General features: G+C 47.1%; 1 protein-coding gene across 1 annotated transcript in view; it reads left to right on the forward strand.

Annotated features, from left to right (window-relative positions):
- The window catches only part of TLL2 (tolloid like 2), a 98,274-nt gene that overhangs the window by 18,087 nt on the left and 57,618 nt on the right, over positions 1 to 22,569 (forward strand). Inside the window, exon 2 of the mRNA XM_037497099.1 lies at positions 3,918 to 4,028. Within this exon, the coding sequence (XP_037352996.1) occupies positions 3,918 to 4,028 (111 nt within the window). The remainder of the gene's footprint in view (positions 1 to 3,917; positions 4,029 to 22,569) is intronic.

Below are 22,569 nucleotides of genomic sequence, written 5' to 3' on the forward strand. Positions count from 1 at the left end.
ATATTGTTATATATACTTATAACCACTGGCCACATGTGACAGTTTAAATTTAAATTCATTAAAATAAAATTGTAAATTCAGTTCTTCAGTTACACTAGCCACATTTCAAGCATCCAACAACTGTATGTGGTTAGAGGTTACCATAGCAAAGTGTTCTGATATCGAACATGATAGCACAGAAACCTCTATTGCAGATCAGTATAGTATGTTTTTGTTGATACTTTATATATATATATATATATAAATAACATATATAATATGTTACTTGGGTGTATTCACTTTCTTTCTTAACTACTTCATTTCTCTAACTAACAAACCATCCCTCCTTATTTCTTAAATAACTCTTATGAATCAAATAATAAAACTTGTGAATATGGTCAATCTTGAATCCTTTTAAAACATTTGCCAATGCCATTCAAAAACTTGGAAAGATTTCAAGTTAAAGTCACAAGTCTAAATACATATTGCTTAAATCGTATTTTTAAAATTGAGGTCACAAGACCCAGTAGTTATGCTGAAAAGTTAAATTCTTTCATACCGAACACAAGAATCAATAGTAAGGGTTTGAGGCTCCTAAATACACTAATACACTAATGAATTTAGATTTCTAAACTCATGATATTAAAAGGTAATTTCTAGGGACTTCTCAAACTATGAAACGTTATCCTCCTAAGTAATGTTTGGGGTTGTCATCTCTGTTAACAGTTTTCTGGATGACAGAGGCTTCTGAGTTCTATTAGAATTGCTGTCAATGCCTCCCATGGGTGGTCTCACGGCTGGGGGTCCCCAGATTAAAGTTACACTTTACCCAGCTTTGTCTATTCACTCCCCAGGGCCCGAAAGGTCATTTGGCCCAGTTTTGCATTTCTTTTGCTTTAAACATTTTAAAATATCTTCCCAGCTAGCTCTAACACCCTTTAAACTTGAGTAAAGACTGGATCATTTTCGTATTTCCCTTATATGCTGGGGCCCCGGGTCTTGATATTCAAATGCCATCTGACTACTAGAGATCACTCATGGTGTTGGCTGACTATATGATCACAATGACCACAGTCTACTGATGACCTTCACTCCTCATTTATTACTATGGAACGAGTTATTAAACTCTATGACCCTTCCCTACTTGGGTTCTGTAAGAGTCACGTAAGATAATATATGTGAGGTCTCACTCAATCCCTGAGTATACCTGAAGAACACTCGCAATTATTCTTGTTATTATTGTTATCATTGCCTTAGCGAGTGGGCTCAGAGTAGATGTGCCCAGGAGGCTCCTCGCCTCTCCTCTTATCCTCTGACCTGGAGGCCTTCCTCCTCATCCTCTTTCCTATCTGATGGGGAGCCCCCTCCCCCCAGGCCATGTCCCCCTCCTTCTCTGAAGTAGATCTTGCCCTTCCTCCTCACTGTGGCTATAATGGCAGAATGGATGCCGGAAACAAGACTATCTATTGAAAATTCGGTTTCATGTTTTCTGATATCTCCGTATTTCAAAAGGAAGAAGACATGGTTAGTGTCTGGGAAGTGATCGGACCTTGCGTTGGGCATTGAACTTACACAAATAGATTCTAGAACACACTCTCCTTTCACTATTTGCTAATAAATATTTTCTGTATATATTCTAGATTCTAGCACTGTTCCAGACACTGCTCTGGGCCCTGGGGATACCGTCATGCACACAGGAGACAAAAACCCTTGTCCACATAAACAGACTTTCAATGGCACCTTGGGTACCTGTTTGATGATGGCCCCCCCAGCCAGGGAAGATTTTCAACCCAATTTTTGTGAAAGATAAATTTTTGTTCTTATTTTGAGACAGGCCTGGGGACTGTCTCTCACCGCGTTAACAGCTAATAACCCATGCTCATTTCCTGACGTGCCTTTAGCCTGTGGAACCGAGAGGCCATCCTCACTGGGGGACGGCCACTCTTCTCTGTTGGCGTGTAATAACCCTTGATGAAGGGCCAGGAAGCTCTGCTGGGGCACAGGTTTCGTTTTATGGCGGAGCCTGAGGATAGTCTGCTGTGGCCTCTGGAGCTTCCTCCAGCATTCACACAACTAACATTTCCTGTGTGTCCCCTGCGTGCTGCGTGCTGAGGTGACTCACCCTCCCCTTCATCAAACTGCGAAGGTAGAAGTGAAACCTGAGTATTTATTAACTTCAGTTATGCTGGTGACAAAAGGAGAAGTTCGGGTAGAACGACGGTTCTTTTAAAGGATAGCATCATCGCTCAGGATGGCTCAGGCACAATAGAACCTCCTGCGGCCCTTCTGGAGCCAATGGAATCCGGGCCACTTAGCAGAGCCCTGCAGGAATTATCTGTGAAAGGATAGGAGACATGGGCTCTGGCTGGCTGGGAGGGAAGGCTGTTTCAGAAGTGGACTCCCTCCATAATTCCACGATGTGCCTTTGAAATCCCTGGGGTGCAGTTGGAGCCCCGTCAGGATGTGAGCCTGCCAGAGGCCTGTGCCATCTCCTGGTTGCAGACAGAGCCCTTCCTGCATGCTTCGCTGATAAATGCTCCCTGCCTGCCCCGGTGTGCTGTGAGAATTGTGTGACTTGACCTGTGACCTCTGGGGAGTCCCAGCATGCCACCCCTACCTCCCAGCAGGCCTGGCTTTCTTGCATTCTCTGCCAGGGCCCTGGTTGAGAGCCTTGAAGGAACTATGTTGGGACAGGAACCTGGGTTTCGGACTCCCCACAGTGCCTCAAGCTTGTTTGGGATGTCAAAAGTCAACTTCTCCCACTTTGGAACAGGAGTTTTCACTCCCGGCTCCTAGATGCACAGGAGATCCTGCTCTGCTGATTCAGACTGGAGTGTAAGGCCATCCTGGCCTTGAGTTCTGACTTGGCCAAAGTGCTTGCTTAATGACCTTGAACAAATTACGTGGTCTCCTGCACGGTGTGCTCATGTCTGTGGATGGGGTGGTGACTTCCTGATCCTGGACCTCTGTCCTGGGCTGCCCTTCACCCAGGTCTGAAATCAGCAGAGCTGAGCCCAGTACTGGGAGCTTCCAGGGCACAGATCTGTGCTGAGCAATCATTCTCCGGCCAGTGTCCTCCCCGAGTAGTGGGCAGGCAGCCTTCTTGGACTGTATCTTTGAGGGACACTCACAGGAACTTTCTTTGGGATCCTGATACAGGGTCTGTCAAGCAGAAAGGCAGAGTGTGGGGTCCAGACCTCGTGGCAGGGAGCCTCCAGGACCATGGGTTAGGAGACTAGCTGGGGGTGGGAGGGAGAGAGCTCTCTGGTTCCTGAGATGGGGTAGAATACAGTGGCAGCCATGAGGTCTGAGGTGAGTGCTCCAGCAGGAGGGCCTGTGCCCTCTTGTGGCTGCTGTGGGTAGGGGCTGCCCTGGGCTGGGTGCTAGAGGTCAGTCACCCCTGGGGTCACACCGCACAAACATCTGTTGGCCTCACTGCTCCTCACCATTAATGCAGGCCATTCTGTGGATCTCAGTGCTGGGGGATACAGTGCTGTGGACCATCTCGTATTTACTGAGTGGTGCCAGGGGCCAGGCCCCCGGTGGTGGAGTAAACCTTGCCATCATTGGGCATGGAAATAGAATCTTCCCCCAGGGAAAGACAACAAATATTGTGAACACTTGGCTCATTTATCACATAATGAGTTTTCTTTTGTATCCCGGGGGCTCTGAGGAAGAGAGAACTGTCTGTCTGTGGTGATTTTACCTAGAACTACCTACAGGTCAAGAGAGACAGTTTGACTATTCAAAATATTTTACAGATCTGTTGCTTTCATGGAGGCCGGTCCCTGCCCTGTAGCCTTGATGCACAGAATTATCATGTGTCAGTCCTGCCTCTCTAACAACCCCGTCTCTTAGATTCAGGAGTCCGAATCCAAATTCACAAATCCAATTCTTGATCTCCAGCTTAAATGAATCCATTTATGTTTCCCCCCCAGCTGTCTTTTGGGGAGACATTGCCTTAGATGAAGATGACCTGAAGCTATTTCACATCAATAAGGCAGGAGACCGGATCAAGCAGTCGGTGGAGAAAGAGGGACACGGCACAGGTAAGACTGTACCCTCCCCGACCCTAGAGAGAGGGCAGGGTCTCTGACATTCCCTGGTTGCTGGTATTCAGCCTGTCAGTGCTCTGCCCACCTGTCTGTGGAAACTGCTACTGGTGGTGGAACCGGAGCCTGCAAGTTTGCTGGTCCTTCTAAGAAGATCTCCCTCTGCGTCTTTATTGGAAGGTTCAGGTTTGAGCTCAGAGGGTTCAGGCTTGAGCTCCGTGGAGGTTGTCCAGGGCCCTGACGCCAGCGTCCAGCACCCCTCAACTGGAGAAAATGCCTGTGTGGGCCCAGATAGTGCTTGTCTGATGCTAATGCTAATAATGATGAAGATGTTTGCCCATGGGGTGTTGTGTTCTTGTTTGGGGACAACCCAGGTGAAAATCCAGGAAAACCAGAGGCAAGACTCATAGGTGGGGCTCCACACTCTGGGTGCTCTTTGTCTCTCCCTCTTGGCCTCCAGCCTTGGGGTGAATATTAGTGGGGCTGGTCTCTTGAGTCCTCACCTCCCTGCCCACAGGTGCTGCAGCGCTGGGTGGCCCGTGCTCAGAAGGGGCTGAGGGCTGAGCGGTGGGACCGAGGCCTGGCAGGCTGACAATGGCTGGTTCTTTGGTGCCTGATGTGACATTGTCCCGGCTGCCTTGCCACCCTTCTTCCCGCCATCCATCTGTTCTCGTGAAGTATTTTGCTTTATTATTTCCAGCAAGAACACATAAAATGACATATATTTTCTTATAAGTGCTAAAGTATACACGTAGTATCATAAATTGTAGTCACAATGTAGTACAGCAGATGTCCAGCACTTACTCATCTTGCATAGCTGAAATGACACCTTTGCTGGGGGGTGAGGGGCAGGTGTCCTGCTGGTGAGCGGAGGAAGAAGGCAGATATGACCTGCCTTCCGGGACCCTGCTCTCACCGGGTGGACAGTGTCAGGAGGGCTTCGAGGGCTTAGCAGACAAGCTCCCTAACACCTCTAGAGTTCAGTTTTTCTGTCTGTGAAGTGGACATGAAGCCAACCTTCCCTCTAACAGGGACTCAGGAGGCTCGACGCCGAGGGGGATGGGCTCGCCTGGTGCTGGCACAAACAGGCTCTCAGGTGATGGCAGACATCAGCACTCAGGTGTTAGTGGAATGAGATTGAGATGCAGCTTGATGACGTAATTCCTCACGGCAAGTGTCGTACTGAACCAAGAGCAGTGGGAGGAGAGGAGCGGGTGGAGAAGCCTCCCTAGGTGAGCCCTGGGAATCCTGCCTTCTGTCCTGAAGGGTGGCGAGGAGTTCCTGTGAAGAACTGAGAAAAGACACTTGAGGTGGAGGGGAGCCATGTGCAAAGACAGGGACTATGAGAGGGGATCAGAGGTACGGTGGGGGAGCACGGGCGTGTGGCTCTTGAGGGTGTGGTGGGGAGATGCTCCCGGAGCAGTTGACGAGGGAAGGTGGTGACGGTGTCTGTCAGAGGGGCGGGTGGGGATGTGCCAGACTGAGGGGCACTAACAGTTCGTGAAGAATGTGAGCAGCTGCAAGGATCAAGCTGCAAGCCCCCCACAGAAGCTGGGGACCAGGGGGAACACCTAGGAAGTCAGAGGAAGTCAGAGGAACCCCATTGGGAGGAAGGCTGGGAGGAAGGGAGAGCGATTAGAATTGCTTTTTGGTGCGAGTCTGGGACTATCATTTCTAGGCTATTGGAGACCTCGTCTTTATGGTTTGCAAAGTCTACTCCCATTTTAAATGGACTTTAGAATCAATTTATTTTCCACACCAATATATGCACAACCTTAAGTGAACTCTAACGAAAGGAAGTATTTCCTCCTAATCCCACCACTCCATAGTCCTATTCTTTCCCCAAGTTCTTCAAGACCTAGAGAAGCTGACCCGCTCATTCTGTGGTTAGAATTTTTCTTTTTAACTTTGTTCACCCACATATCTTCACCCCAGGCCAAGGCTTGGAATATTTCCAGAACCCCAGAGACTTCGTTATGTCCTCTTCCAATCAACACCCATCCCAAGTACCCTCTGATGTGACCTCATTCACCCCTAAAATGCTCTTGACTCCCATAGGGCCTCATGGTATGTGTTGTGTAGTGTGTGACTTCTCATTTCATGATTGTGAAATTCCTCCGCACTGTTGTGTGAAGCATTCACTCCCCTTCATTGTGTAGTGTGTGTGTGTGTTGTATGTATATTCTTTTGTGTGAACGGTCTTTAGTTTATTCATTCTCCGTCGACAGGCACTTGGACAGTTTATAGTATGGGCTGTGATAACAAGACTGCTGCTGACATCCTCATGTGTGTCTTTCAGTGGACACAAGCTTTTGTTTCCACTCGATGTTTACCCAGGGATCACAGAGCATACGCAAGTTTAGTTTTCGGTACTGTCAAACAGTTTTTGAAAATGGTTGTACTGTTTATGCTCTGCCCGGGTACATATTGACCTGGAAAGCAGGAGTGGCGATCATGCCAGATCCAGTGATCCTTCTGGGACTTGGTCTCTCTGGCTTGGGGTCCCCACTCACATCCTCTGCCCATCCACCATCGCGAATGCTCAAGGTCACCCCCATCAGCTGGGGGCCAAGACTTGGCAAGGAAAGTCGAAGACCCCAGAGAGAGGCTGGGCATGGCTAACCCCATGCCAAGGGTATGCCCAGCTGTGGCAACGGTGTCTGTGCAGAAGGCTTCCTGAGGGTGCAGTGAGGGGAAGCTTAACAACTCAACCTCACCTCCCTCGTGGCACTGCCCCAAGGCCAGTGTGGTTAGCCTCATGGCCTAAGAACTTGGGTATCTGTCTTCTCTTTCCCTCTGCCCTGTGAACTGTGAGAGGGCAGAATCTATATAAGATCTGACTTTGGAAAACCCAGAGCTGGCCAAGCGCCTGGTCCCTCGAAGGCACTGGCCAACATTGGTGGAGGGGGGAGAAGGAAGAGATAGATGGAGACTGGCAGACCCTGGAGCCACAACCAGGGGCTTAAGAGATCCAGCGCTCCATCAGGGCTTTGCTCGTTGAAGGGTGTTTGAAGAGCTGGTCACAGTCAGGGGTTATGGCACCAGACTGCCTGGGCTTGAATCTTTGAGCTGGGCCTCAGTTTCCTCATTTGTTCAACAGAAAAATAAGAATCCAAACCTTAGAGGAAGGTGAGGAAAAAGGGACAGAATATATGGAAAGTTCTTAGCAGTGTCTGGCATGTAATAAATGCTCAGTAAGTATCAACTCTGCATCTTTCTGCTCATTATTACCTTGAGTTGTATTTGCAAAAAGAGCACTGATCTGGGAGTGTTTAAGTTTCGAGTGGAGAGTGGGGGAAGTTTGTGATGTGCTGGAGGGAGCACTGGGGGCTTGGCCTCAGGCCTCCGAACCTGGTACCTGGTACCTGCTGTTTTCTCCTTCTGGAGCCTGGTGTTTTTCCCCCAGAGCTTTCTTACAGCGCAGCGATTCTTTCCCTGATCTCTTTCCTCTCAGGGCCAATAGCACTTTGCATTGATGTAGAATAGTTGTTTTATTTTCAGAATGGGAATATCTTTTATTGTTTTTGCTGATGAAACTAATACTGCATGTTGTTCAAAAAATATATAAGTCCAATCACTCAATATTGTAGAGCTAGAAAGTGAAAACCCTGTTGTTGCAGCCCAGGGAGCTCGTCATGACCTGCTGGCTGGCCTCCCTGCAGCCCCACACTGCTGGGGCGTGTGCACGTAGGTATTTTTAAAAGGCGGGGAGGATTTTCTCTGCACTCTCGGTGTCGCATACCTTTCGCTTACCCCGCATCTGGGACGCCTTTCTCCGCTCACAATGGTTTTTCACACCTAGTGGTGGTTGTGGTTCAACGCTGTCACAACTTGTCAAACTCAGTTTGGACAGAGGGGTGTGTTTCCCCCTTTTTCCTGCATTCTTTCCCTATTAGAAACAGTGCTTCTATGTGCAAATGTGCATCTGGATTTTTAAACTTTTGCTTTGATTACAAAAATTAATTAATAAGGAAACACACTTTTACCCTCTCTCCTCCACTCCATGTGTGAAAGGGTGTGTTCTTAACACAGGTTATTTCCTTTGCAAACCTTGGTAAGTGCCCCTGCTTTTTTTTTTTGGGTGGGGAGGAGGGGTTTCTGAGTCCCAGGAGGAGTGAGAGTGGGCATAGGCCCAGAAATCTGCAGGGACATCCTTTTCCTTGTTTAACCTGTGAATTTGGAGCTGCTTTCCTGGCTACAGAGTGGAGCAATGCCTTGGTCCTAGGAGTGACCTAGTCTTCCTCGTTTTCCTGTCTCAGACCCAGTCAGTGGCCGAAACCAGGTTTCCCAAGGCCCAGTCTGTGCCCGCCAACACCCCATGTTGCCAGCTAAAAGGCACAGCAGAGGACTGAGTCCATGCATCCCTGGACTAAGTCCCATGCTGGAGTCTTTCTGGGCCTGAGGGTAAGCAAAAATTACACTGGGCTTGGTCCGCAAGCCCAGTCAGGGTGCTGCCCTAGCCACAAAAAAGAGTCACTGAGGGTTCTAGGACCCTAGCAGAGAGCGCCCAGCTGTTCACTTAGGGCACCAGGGTCCTGTTGATTAGTTCCACTTAATCTCCAGGCCTCTAGTCCCTCTAGTGTTTCCTGCTTCCAATTAGCTTCCTGGCCCTGACCTTACAACCACTGTAGTGAACAGTATCCCCCCAAATTCATGTCCACTTGGAACCTCAGAATGTGACCTTATTTGGAAATTGAGTTTTACAGATGTAATTAGTTAAAGATTTTGAGATGAGATCATCCTGGAAATAGTATGGGCCCTAAATCCAATGCCTGGAGTTCTTGGAGTTGAAGAGGACACGGACTGAGACAGGAGGCCTTGTGCAAAGGGAATCACAGGTTGCAGGGCTGTAGCTACAAGCCAAGGAGTACTACCCCAAGGTGGCAAGAGGCCAGGAAACCTTTTCCCTAGAGCCCTCTAAGGGAGCAGGACCCTGCATTCCAGACTGTTAGCCCTAAGAACTGCCAAAGAAGAGATTTCTGAGGTCTTAAGCCACTGGCCAGGATAATTTGTGATGCTCCCCTACAAACTAACCAGATGATGCTCCCTGCAAACCTTCAGGGACCCCATATCATTTAGCAGAAACATGGCTTAGCCTGACCCTCAGGTCCTCCAGGCTCTACCCACAACCTCCACATCCAGCAACTTTCCCTCCCCTTCTTCTGCAGCCAAACACAATGCCTGTGTCTGTCAGGCCCCAAGTGTCCTTCCCTCCAGCCTTCTGTTCCAGCTACACTCTCAGCCCCAAGTCCCCATTCTATGGTAAGAGAAATGAAGGTTCAGAGAAAGGCAGTAACTCATCCAGGGCCCTCTACCTGGGACACAGCACTGGTGACCCTTCTCCGTTCTGCACAGCTGCCAGCTGGGAGGCCACCTGGGGTGACTGCTGTAAAAGTGAGCCTTACTCTGTGCTTGGGAGGGAGAGCGCTCTATCCCCTGCCACCCATTTTGAACTAGCCAGTTCCCTGCCATGGGAGCTGCCGGAGGAAGTGGCAGCAGCTTTTTGGATGAGGGGGCCAAGGAGGCAAGAGCGCATTCTTCAGGGAGAGAAAGTCCTTCTGTGTGCATTTTATTTGCAGTGAGAAGAATGGGAGGTCTGGGCAGGCATAGGCCAAGCTGTGCTATGAATGGGGCCCTTGAATTAACATTGCAGAGTTTCCTAAAGCTGCTAATCGGATTAGCTGTGTAGTGAAGGAAGTACTTAGCGGGACACACACAGACACACACACGCAAGCACACACACTCTCCCGCCCGACTGCATCCGCCTGCCTGTCCTGGTGCAGAGCCCACGCCTGTTTCTGAGTTCTTAGACATCCCTCCTCTCAACCCACAAAGTGTGGAGGAGAAGCCTGTGCGGTCAATGCTTTGGACTTTTTGTTTGTTTCTTCCTAAAGAGTTCAGGAAGCCACCATGGAACATTCTCATCTTTGCAGTTGTCCAAAAATCTGGAGAGGAAATCTCGCCTTGCCGTTATCTCCATCTGGATAATGGATCTGATTTCTTGATCTTTGTGATGAGGACGCTGAAAGGGGAAATGGTTTTAATTACCTATTGGCCCCGATGGAGCTGATGTTTCCCGCTTTGTCTATTCTGAGCCACTGGGGCCATGTCCATCTCCATGTCAGAAACCAAACTTGCTCTAAATCCTTGCTTCCTATACTCCTGCCACCTGTGTAGGACTCGGCATGAACTCAGAGGTTAGGGCTTCCAAGTTCAAGATAATAAGTAATAAGGAGAGAGTCAAAGATATGAGTTGGGATAACTTACTCCACGTGTCTGGGGCTCACCTCTGAGCACCGAGCCCTGCCACCCGGCAGATCCTTTGGTTACTTAGTTCCTGTCCTGTTCTGTCCTTGACTTGGAGAAGCACACGCTGCCTTCCCCTGGTCCGGCGTGCCCCTCTGAACAGAGCGCCCAGAAAGCTACAGTCTCATTTCTTTCAAGCCATTTCCAGCTCTTGATTTGAGATCTGTTGTCTCTGGTTGGAGAAAAGAGGGAAAACCAAAGGCTGGTAGGCCTTGAGGGGCTAAATTTAGGAATACAGGGCTACTGCCTACCATGGGGTGCTCGCATGTACTGTCAGGGTTTCTGAGGTCTGCCTTCCAAGGTTTGTCTTAAAAAACACCCAGTATGTCTCTTTTTCCAACACATTTTTAGCTTTGAGTTTCTTGAGAGAGCTTGTGAGTGGTTGTTTGAAGCAGCTCTATTGGCCTGCTCCCAAGGAGACACCCCCCAAGCAAAGGTGATCCTTAGGTCTTTTCCAAGGCAAACAGGTCATGCCAACCCACGTTTAGCACCTGATCATTATGTGTGGAACTCCAATTTGGCATGCCCTACGCGCTCCCCTGTGTCTCGCCCATTTGTGATTAGAGTCACTTTTCTTCTCTCATCCTTCTACTCACTTTTCTTCCTTCGAGTAACAGTAGCTAACTGATAACCTCTTTTGTGCTCAGCATCAAGGTATAGCAGTCCCCCCCGCACACAGACACACCTTTTTCTCCTGCCACTAGGGAGACAGTTTGATAGTATGATTAGTATATACTTTGGGAGTGCCGTGAGAATGGGGCTGGCCGGAGGGGTGGGACCTGGGATCAAAATCCCCTGCTGGGATACATTGACCTCCCAGAGGAGGTGTGCTTTGGAGGCAGAAGCCACACCCAAAAGGAAGGCCCTGGTGGTAGCTGCCATCCCGTCAGGGGAAGGTGTTGGGGGTCCACCTAGGACACAAGGCATCCCTGGGGAAGCAGGGAACTAGCACCAGGGTAAATAGCTTCTGACAGGCCTTCAGTAGAACTCACAGCAAGTTCTGTGCTGGGAGCTAAGAAGAATTGGGGAAGGATCCTGGTTCTTCTGGGAAGTGGACATTAGGGAGGACGATAAACCAGAGACTTGGACTGAGAGGGTAAAGTGAGGACAAGTAGCAGAAACAAAGCAGAATCCCACAGATCAAACTCGGGGCTAAAGGTGACATGCTGCTGAGCCCCTGGAGTGTTGAGCCCGGACTCCCTAAATCCCTGAGAGCGTGGGCAGGCTGGCCATGGCGTCCTTGCAAGCTTAGCCTGCAGCTGGGGGAGAGGAGGGCTATGGCACAGGAACCACGGAGGCCTGGCAGTTATTCCACCCATAAAGTTTCCAATTTAGTAGGATAATTTGAGATGATAAAGAGGCATCTGATAAAGTGCACATCTGCTCTTTGGGAAGGAAAAAAGAATGCAACATAAAGATTCTATCAGCTCATTCCCTGGTGCCTTGTTCAGAGGCCAACTTACACCTTGGATGGAAGCCAGAGTTCATTGTAAACTTGAAGTGTTGGGAAAAGTAACTTCACCTTCAGGTTGCTTCTTATTATGACTGCATTGTCAGAGTTTGGGGAAACTGGGCTGGGAGTCCACCTCGAGTCACAGTGGGGAACAGAGCTAGTCAAGGGGGGTCACTGATGGCCCTTGTGTGTCTATTCAGAGACCGTCAGTCTTAGACCCCTCCTGAATCGTGAATCTGTGAGCTTGAGTCAAAAATTGGGAGATTAGCTTGGGAAACCGAGACAAAGGAGAGCTTAGTGCCTGACTTTCTGGGCAAGTTTCCTTGAGTTTGAAGATACAGAATCCCACGCGAGATAGCTCAAGTTAAAGACTTCACTTAAGAATATATTCCCATGACCATCTAAGAACAGAAGAGTCCACTTGGCCTCTGGGGTAGGAATTGGAGAGGGAGACACAAGGCTGGCTTCTCTGCTCAGGCCCACAAGTGCCTCGTCTTCTTCTTGCCCCTGACCATTATAGTCACCCCACCATGATCCTGCATTTGAGTGCCCCCAGTGAATGCTACTGATACCTGCCAATGCAGGGGCTTCTGGAAGCCCTAAGAGTGGAAGAGATCGCCAAGGGAAGGCAAATCAAGTGACCTGATAATAGAGGGCTGATAACAGGCCCCCAGGGTGGGGGGCAGGGTAGGAAACATGATCCTATAATCAGGTGCTGGTCTGTGCCTGTGGCTTGAGAGGAATATGAACAAAGGCTCTGCCTCCAGTTTGTGGAGGTGATGGGTGAGCAAACTGACCCTCAGGTGTACAGGTGTAGAGGCAGCTTCTTTTTGGGTTAACCGGCTGGGAGGTCATGCCTGGTTAACCTCACACCCACTTTGCTATGTCTGGTCTCTTCATGGGAAAATACTTGGAGTCCTCAGCAGCCGACCTAATACATGAAATTTGGGTACACTGCTCCGTGAAAGCCCAGTCTGGCTTATATCAGATGGCGATCCAGTCTTTCCCTCTCATTTTTGGTCAACAATAAAAGGGGGTGCACCTCACCTCCCTGAGCATCTTACCTTGGCTCCTCTTGATTTAATTCTGTTTCATTTTTCTCTGTGTCTTTTTGTTCCATTTATTGAATGGAAATTTGTTTCCCATCTTAATTAGTAGTTGATCTCTAAAACATAATAAAATGAAATAAATCATACTTAAAGGCTTTTAATTTATATAGCCCTCCAATAGATTGTTCTAGTGTCAGTGACCTAGATATAAAAATTATTCTCCTCCCTGACTTAAGAGAACCATGTGGTGAATCCTTTTTGACAAAATAAAGGATGCTTTTATCTAGTAAGTAATCACCCCCTAAAATTGTGAACTTGGTATGTTTAGTTTTCTTAATGCTATGTGCTTAGCTCTTACATTTCTTGGGCTCTTTTTAAAGATACATTTTGTTACAGCTGGAAACTGACCTTTGTTGCAAATGTACTTGGTATGCAGAAAGTGTATTTTACTATTGGGCATCACAGTGAACTAACTGTTTTTGCACAAAACCAGTGCCTATGACCCACCATATGACCACATACCTCGGCCATGAGCTTCATCTTATGGGAACTCAGCTTTCTTATCTGTGAAACAGAACTTCAGATGCTAAGCTTTCTGAGGACCAAGAATGAAGCTCTTGGTCCTTGAATATGTGGAGCCTAAACCTGTGACTTCTGCTTTGTGCATCTTTGGGTCCTCCTTTATTCATTGCTTCCTGGAACTTTACAACAATCTGCTCAAATTGCATCTGATCTGAGACCCTCCAGTGGGCTCCCATAAGTGTTGGCAGAAATGTGGCTGTGGCCTCCCTTTGTCCCATCCTAGAAAACAGCAACAAGCAGCAAGGAACTGGAGAGATTTGATGGGGAAAGTGCAGCATGCCTCCCCCAGCAGAGCTGTACAAGGGAGGAGACCCTGATATCCAGTGACAAGTATGTGACTGAGGAACCCCTGGAGATGCTGGCTGAGGGGCAGCGGGGGGCCCTGCAGTGTGACTATCAGACGTGGCTTCACATTGCACAAACCTGTGGCTGATGTGCAGGACAGAGTCACATTTTTTCTGGGACTGTTTACACCAAGGTCTGCAGGTCATTATTTCTGTGGTTTCCAAGGAAGTCCAGAAGGAGGAGGTGATGATGCTGGTGGAGTTGCCAGTGGAATCTCAGCCTGCATTCTGATCATCTCATTTCTCTTTGGTCTCCTTTAATGGGTCTGTTTGCCCACTAACACTGAGAGAGTCCCACCTGGCCTTGGCATCGAGCCTCTGAAGTTTGCCCAGCTCCACTCCCTCTCCTGTGGCTCCCTGCTTTCTGCTTCCTGCATTCCCCATTACTCTGTTGCATCCCTGGACCTTGTCTGCTGTTGCCAGAGGAATTCCTGTCTTCTCTGACATTGGCACCCCCTAGAGGCACGCCTTTCCATTCACTCTCCCTCCCAGAGGTCCTAAGGGGTCAGCCCATCAGCCAAATCTGGTCTGCAGATGTGTTTTGTTTGTTTTGTAGTGTTTAAATTTTTTTAAAAAATTACTGCCAACATTTAAAAATCAGATTTCTCATAAAAATCCAGAACTCTGGCTTCTCTTGAAAAGTTAGACTATCTGGCCAGGCAGATCCGGCCATCCCACATGCCAAAGGGCCATGGGATTGCAAACGATGGCCTGGAAGAGCAGGTGCCCTGTGCTTGCCACAGTCCCTGCCATTCCCGATTCACCTTGAACTGCTACCTCTTTCACTCGAATACACATTCATTTGCATTCCCCCAATTCTAGGCAATTCGGTTTACATTTGGGGGCAGTAAGTAAGGGATGCTGTCCTGGGACCCTAATTCAGGTCCCGTGATGCCGGCCAGGCTCACTTCTTCTACATCAGGAGGGGAGCGTCCTGGAACTTCAGCCATTGCCTGGTAGTCTGGGAGAAGAGCCTTCTGGAGCCTTTTTTTTTCTTTTCCCTGAACTTGAATTCTCTGGCACCTGCTTGTAATATGCATACCATGCCCCAGGCTTTGGAGGACACTGGGGGAAAGTATAGAAAAGACAAACAGGGCACATTCAGTGTCTTGCAGAGGAGGGTTTATGGCCCATCACATGTGTTGGCATCAAAACAGGTTCCTCCTACCCTAGTGAATCAGTGGGATAGAATCATTAATAGGTATTAACTTCTATAAAACAAAGAGGTCAGTACACTTCACTGAATACACCATCAGCCTCAAAACCTTAACCTCTGTTTACCTCTACCAACTCTTAAAGGTGAAGCCACCACTCGCAGATCTTCCAGAAGCGAGTTGACTTCTGCCCTGAAAGGTCACAGACAGGCCATGGCACTGCAAGCTACTGCCCTTGTATCCCCACTTTCTGCTCCTCCTCTCCCCCAATTCAGGGAGTGGGGGAGGGTGGTGAGCTGGGATTGGACCTCTCCTTTCTTTGAGTGTCTGAGCGCCTTGCTACCCTTTCTGTCATCCAGTGTATGCGGTGGCCCTTCAGGACACCCATACATTTCTATTGGTCATCGTGCAAAGGCCACGTGATAAAATCCTTCTATGATTTTCTGTGGAGACAAACATGTGCCTCTTTTGAATCTTTTACCCAAATTGAAACTATCTTAACCCCTGAGTGTCAGCAGCTCTTTCATCACATTCTGGGGTTTTCCTTCCTTCTTTGTTCCTCTCAAAACAATGAGGAGCCACACCACTGCGGCACAGAGCAAGGGCTGGGGGGTCAGACCCCTTCCCCCAGACAGGTGGGACACAGGGTGAGAGAGAAGCTGGGAAGGCATGTAGGAATCAGACTCCTGTGGGGCTTGGGACTCTCCTCCCAGAAAGTCCCCTCACCTTCTGCCTCTTCCTCCTCCAGGCAGCCTCTTTATGCCCTGATTTCTTCCTTTCTCCCAGGCTGGATTGTGAGCCCTGTGAATTCATGTATGTATGGCATCCCATACCTTGTCCTGTGATAGACACAATCTAGATGTTCACCAACTTTCTTGAATAAATGACTTCACAAAATGAAAATCTTACTTCCAACAGACTCAGCATGATTATTACCATTAACCTCTTTATTTTGCTACTTTAGTAGGTGAGAAAGGGTACCTTATTTTTGCATTTGTTTTCATTTCTCTAGGTTAAACTTGTATATAATTGTCTCCTAATAGATTTATTATTATCTCCTAATTTATTATTATCTCTTTATTTCCTTTACCCATGTGTCTATTGGGTCCAAAGTTGTAGTGATTGGCTTGTAGGAGTTATTTATCTAATACAGATAGTGGCCATTTGTTATCTTTAATACTGATACTCTCCCTTGTATAGGCGATTGGTTTCCATTTTAGGGGATTTGTCTTTCCAATATGCAAAAGTTTCAAAGTTTCTTTCTTTTTTTTTTTTTAAAGATTTATTTATTTATTTATACAAGCACTGGGTACAGTCAGAAATGCAGGAAGGTGAGAGAATTCACCAGAGCTAGAGCAGGGAGCAGAACAGGCAGACTGACGAAGTACACTGCTAAGGGGAGCAGCGGGCGTGGCAGGAGAGGTCTGCGCGCCATGTGGGACCCTTGCCAGGTGGCCGGGAATTGAACCGGCACTGCAGAGGCTGCAGGCAGCTTCGCAGCCCAGCGCTCAACTGCTGTGCCACCAGGGGAGGCCCAAAAGTTTTAAAGATTCTTAAGCTAAATATATCAAACCAAATTTTCTTTTTCTTATATGTCTAAACGTGTGACATTATTCCTACTATTGTTTTGAAAAATAACATTTAAATTTTTTTTTTCTATGGATTGGTTATTTATAGTTGACCCAGTCCAATTCGGGTTTTACTTGGGGGTGGGGTTAACACTCTCACCCTAACTTCTGAATGATAAGCTCAATACCAGCTGATTCGTGTTCTTTCCCGATCATCTCTACCACACAGTATGTGTTTTATATGTTAGTACTTATACCCCGCTCCTCTATCCATCTCTCCATGTCAGTTTCCTTCTGTTTTAATATTTAATGGGATGCATTTTTCCATTTTGCCTTTGCTCTTCATTTTTAGAAATTTGTCAAATAGACTCATTTGTTTATTATTTTTTAGTTGAATTTGAGGACCATTTTTCTACAAAAATCTAAGAATCCCAACAAAATCTTCTTAGAATTTGAATCATGATCGCATTAAACACCTAACTTCATTTGGGGACACTGGCACATTTATAATATTTACCTGATCCATCCCAGAGGTATAATATGGTCTAGCTCTTCTTTAACTGACTGCATTTTTGCAAATTGCAATAAAAATGTATAATCCTCCTCTTGCAGTTATACTCATTTCCTATTAAAGTTACCCCAAGTGTCTTATGCTGACTCTTCTGCCCGGGTCCTCTGAAACTTCCTCTTGTATTAGCATATTTCAGTGTGAATAATGGGCAAGTGGGTGTCTTTAGCACATCTCTGAGCTGAGTGAGACTGTACCCATCTCCTTTTTTTTCCCCCCCTTTGGGTGTATATTTTATTTTCCAAAAGTGTGATAAAATAGATAATATAAAATTTACCATGTTAACCATTTTAGGGTTTAAAATTCAGTGACATAAGCACATTCACATTCACGTTGTTGGGCAATCATTACCACAGATTGCTTCAACATCCCATACTGAAATGTTATACCATTAAACACACCAAACTCCTCATTCTGCTCTTTCTACCCTTCAGCCCCTACTAAATACTATTTTACCTTGTCTCTATGAATTTGATTGTTCTAGGGACCTCATATAACATTGTCATGGTGTCTGGCTTATTTCACTTAGCATAGAATTTTCAAGGTTCACCCATATTATAGCATGTATCAGAAGCCCCTTCTTTTTTTTCATATCCAGCTGAGTCCTAGGTAATGTCGGCCCCATCACTAAAATAGCCCTCCTAGGACCCTCCTCCACGCCCGTGTCCTGGTCCCGCCACTCTCCAGGATGTCAGCACTTCTTGCTGGAGACTGGCTTCTCATCCTGCAGCTCCTTTCCCCGCGTCCTCCCGCCCACACGCAGCCCCTCCTGCGTGCCTGGCCCTGTCCCAGGTCTGGGGATTCATCAGTGAAGACGATGGAGCACGTGTATTAAGAGGGTGTGGGGGAGGCAGGTGATAAACTCAAGCAAATAAATGAGATGATTGCTGATAACGCTCAGTGAGCCCCAAAGGAAATAAATGAGGACTGAGAAGATTCTAGATCTTCCTCTTATGCATTTATGTTTTAGGTCCAAATTCTGGCCCCCAGCATCTCAGGGAAGAATTTAATTGATGTCTCTTCATGTTCCCTTCCTGCCTCACCGTCAGCAGGGGGTTGATTGCTGACCAACCTCCCTCTGCCCCTTGCCTCTCTAGTGTTCCTCTACTGCCCTGCTTTAGAAGCACAGTCTCAGAAGCTTCTGGAAATTTGTGTGTAGGTGAAGCCCCGTAGACTCCCCTGTGTACCAGCAATTCCCCTCTGTATCTTTGCAGAACACAAAAGAACCAAACAGCCGTGGAAGTTCAGGGGCCAGTGGCTCTTCTGAGGGAAAGCCCTTCTTTCTTTCTTTCTTTCTTTCTTTTTTTTTTTTTAAATAATATACAATTTCCATTTATTATAAGATTCCCATTTCCCAGCACCATATTAAGAAGTTTACTTAAAAAATTTGTTATGACATTTGCAACAAACCTTTTAGGTAATTGCTATCTGTCTTTTACTGATGAATAACAAAAACAGAATAAGCTAAATGAAAACGTTATTCATAGGAGTTAAAGCAAGGTTTAAGCTCAGTTCTCACTGCAAAGTCTGAGAGCTTAACCCTTTATATGGGGCTTTCTAGGTATTATATTAGGTGCAGTGTATATAGACTTATTTCCCCAGATTGGTTTATTTATTTATTTATTTATTATTTTATGTAATTCTTACATCATTTTTCATTTTTGCACAATGTATGCATTTTCATTTTGGTTATATTCCCCATACAATCCCCACCCCCCTTGTTTTGACCCTAATCCCTCCGCTCCTCCCCCCGCCCCCAGTAGTGTGTCTCTGGTCTACAGTTGGTTGTTAACTTTGATTTTCTCTTTATTATAATTAGTCTTTCTTATCTGTCTTCTCCCTCTCTCCCTTTCCTTCTTATAAGTGAAACTGGGCTGTACGCTCGGATCCTGTGAAAGTTTTGGCTGTGGGGCAGGGCAGAGACAGGCCACTTTAGGTCTGTTCTAGATAGAGAGGGCGGGGGGCTGGGTGTGGCAAGCAAGTGTCTTGGTAGAGCTCCTCTTGGGGGAGAGAGGGAGGTTAGTACAGCAAGGTCCTGGCCAGACCTTAGGTCACCAAGACGCCGGACGCTGAGGTCTCCTGAGGTCACCTGAAGGAGGTTCCTTACAGTGTACTATTGTTTTACACCCTCATTAATATTTTGATGGTATGTTTTCTCTCCTGTAGCTCTCCCGCCACCAAAGCATCCATAGCCCTCCACCAGAGTCCATTGTCCTCCCACCTCCCTTTTCTCCCCCCTCCCCCACGCCCCTCCCCCCTCTGGGTCTTCACATCTGTGGCAGCCTCCTATGGGCAGGCACCTGATGGAGAAAGGCTTCAGGAAACACCACGCTGAGATACAGTGCGATGCCTTCCTGCCACTGACTCCTGTCGACATTCAATGAATTCTCAGCCTAATCTGGGTCTTGCTGAGTCTACTTTAAGGAGACTTGAATGTTTTCCCTGACTTGTGGTGCTTTAGGTAGAAAATGTTTTGTGTCCATGGCTTCTTGTTTCTTCCCTTTCTGCTCCTTCAGATTTCAGAACAGTTTTAGTTATCATCGTTAACGCAACAAGGACTGATTATGAGCAGGTATTAGTCTATGTCTTGTATATATTTTCTCTCAATATTCATAACACCCAATATTCTTATTCCCATTTTATGGATGAGGAAACTGAAACAGAGGGACTGAAGTGACTTAGAGCACGTAACTAGTAAGTGGCAGAGTACACATCTAGCCCTAAGCAGTGTGACTCTAGAACCTGCCCCCAGGTCCATCTTGCAACCCCCTGATACATGTGAGCCTTGTACATATAGAGATCAGCAGTTTGTAGGCTGGCAGCTGTGTGGTCCCCCCAAAAGCCTTACCCGGCAGCGGAGTTCCCTCGCATGGCCCTCTCCCTCAGTAACTGGGTGTGGTGGGTGCCCTGCTTGGGCCAACAGCAATCCAAAAAGCACAATACAAGCAGAGGCTCAAAGCCACTGGCACATTGGTGGTCCTCTTTTTGGAATGCTGTCCCTTTTGGAATGCTGTCCCCAGACCTGGCTCATCCTGGCTCATCCTGCCAGAGAGACGCATGGAGAGGTTGCCTGGAAAACAAGTGAGGCCTCAGGCATGTGATCCCGGGGAACTGCCTCAGCACCTCCCGCCCTGTGAGCTCTCCGGCTCGGGTCCCTGATTCTGTGGAGCAGGGACAAGCCAGCGAGCGATGTTTGTTCTTTGCCCCAATTTCTGGCACATGCAATCAGAAGCAGGCACAAATAATGGTTGTCTCAAGTCACTCACTTTGGATGGGTGGTTTGTTTTGCGGTAATAAGTGATGCAAACAGCGAAGAAACCAAGGCTAGCTGGGTATGAAAGACATGGGCCTGCTGTCTAAAAATACCTGGAGTCCAGGGCTCAGGAGAGCCCTGAAAGCTTGAATCCAGGGAGGGATGCCTACACTGTAGTGGCAGGCCTCAGGGGAGGGCCTGGTGGCTCACCCAGTAGTCAGGGGCCAGGAAAAGTGCAAACACAGACATTCACAGATGAGGGGAGGGTCCAACACCAGGTAAAATTGTGATCAGACTGGAGGCTCTGATCATGGAGCTAATATTTGTACGATGAAGAAGCCTCCCGCGAGCTTCCGCCTGGGACAGGAGCAAACTCTGAGCTCTCATCTGTTAGTGCCAAGACACAGGTGCGAGCCAGTCCATTGACCGGAGAGATCCCGGAAGAGTCCGCCCAGCGTCGTCTGAGAGAAGGTCCTGCCAGGCCCGCCTGCATTCTCATCCATGAGTTTTCCTTTCTTCTGTCTTGCCAAGATGTGGACTCATTTTTTCTTTCTGTGGTCAGAGCAGAAAAGCAGAAAAAAGATTGGACCACAACTTTCCCATCTGCATAAACACAACTATGTTTCGTTCCCACAGGAAAAGGTTTCCGCAGCAACCGTCTGTGTGTGTGTGTTTGTGTGTGTGTGCAAGCGCATGCAACACGACAAAGTGCAGAGCACATGTTCTTAGGCAAAGGGTGTGTGGATGCTGTAATCTGGTTCTTTTTGAACATCCTTTTATTTCCTGATGATAAAAGTAACATGCTGAATAAAATTTGCAGATGCAAAAAACAGAAAAGAAAATTAAAGTTACCTAAAAATCATCAACCCGAGACAATCAGAATGGACACTGTGGGTATTTCCAGCCAGTATTTTTTCCATGTTATTTTGTATATTGGATTCACACCAGACATTATTTCCTAATCTGTTTTTTTAAAACTTATAATATGAACATTTAATAAACTTTCTTCTAGAAATAGTTAAGATATTGCATAGTATTACTTTACATGGTAATTCATTTTACCACCCCCTCAGAGGTATGGTTGTTTCAGTCTTTATCCTAAAAAAAAGTCGAAATCAACATCCTTTGTCTTCATTGACATCTTTAGTGCAGATCAAGAAGTTATGTGCTTGGATCCAAGTCTTATCATTGCCTGTTTCAAAAGACTGTGATAGTTTGCTAAATTACCCCATAAAACGAAACCAATTTATATTCCTCCTCCACCAGCAGTGTGTAAAATTTCCCATTTTATTATATACTTGCCAATATCCAATCATTTCATTATCAAAAACTGGCAATGATCTTTTAACTCATTTTCTCTTTCCCTTCTGTAGCATTTGAAATTTGGCATAGATATAAAAGTTACTTGGCATCCAATTGCTCAGGATTACACTGATTGCAGGAGTGGCTGCCCAGTCCATTCCCAAATCAACTTGTTAAAGGAGATTTGCCTTTTCTTTTTTTAAAAAAAGATTTATTTATTTTTATGCATACGAGAGCTAAGGTACAGGCCAGAGATGTTGGGGGGCGGGTGAGAGGATTCACCAGAGACAGAGCGGAGAACAGAACAGGCAGACTGACTGAAATAACTGCTGAGGGGAGCAACGGACGAGAGAGGAGAGGTCTGCTGTGCCATGTGGGTTGCTCCATGGTCGGTGGGGATTGAACTTGTGCTGCAGAGGCTGTGGATCGCTTCATAGTGCTGTGCTTAACCCCTTGTGCCATCCAGGAGGCCCTGCCTTTTATTTTCTGATGAGAATTAAAACCTCAGCTGAGCTGCTGTGCTTGCAGGTAGTTTTCTGACAGGTGTACAGATGTTACTTCCATTGGCCTCGCTTGGGGTTCTTGTTCAGCCACACCCTAAGCATGTGTAGGATCAGGGCAGGAGTTACAGCAGACTCTGAAATCAGGTGGGCCTGACTTGGAATGCGAATTCGCTCACTCACCAGCTGGGTGACCCTGAGCAACTGAGTGCTGAGCCTCAATCCTCTCTTCTATGAAACAGGAATATTACTTATTCATGGAATTGTGCACATGACATATGACCAAAGGGCATGGCAAATTAAGACTGTGTAAGATGGTTGTAAGAATAAAACTCAAAGGCGCTGTGTCAGCTGGTGTGGCATCCCTGGGGGCCGCCCCTACCTTGCTTCTGCTCAGCCCAAGTTCCAGCCACATCAGACTCTTATTTTCCTTCTTTAGGAATTTTTTCACTTGCTGGA

The sequence above is a fragment of the Talpa occidentalis genome, unplaced genomic scaffold, assembly GCF_014898055.3.
Source record: "Talpa occidentalis isolate TD23 unplaced genomic scaffold, MPIMG_talOcc4v2.1 talOcc4.8, whole genome shotgun sequence".
Classification (NCBI taxonomy): domain Eukaryota; kingdom Metazoa; phylum Chordata; class Mammalia; order Eulipotyphla; family Talpidae; genus Talpa; species Talpa occidentalis.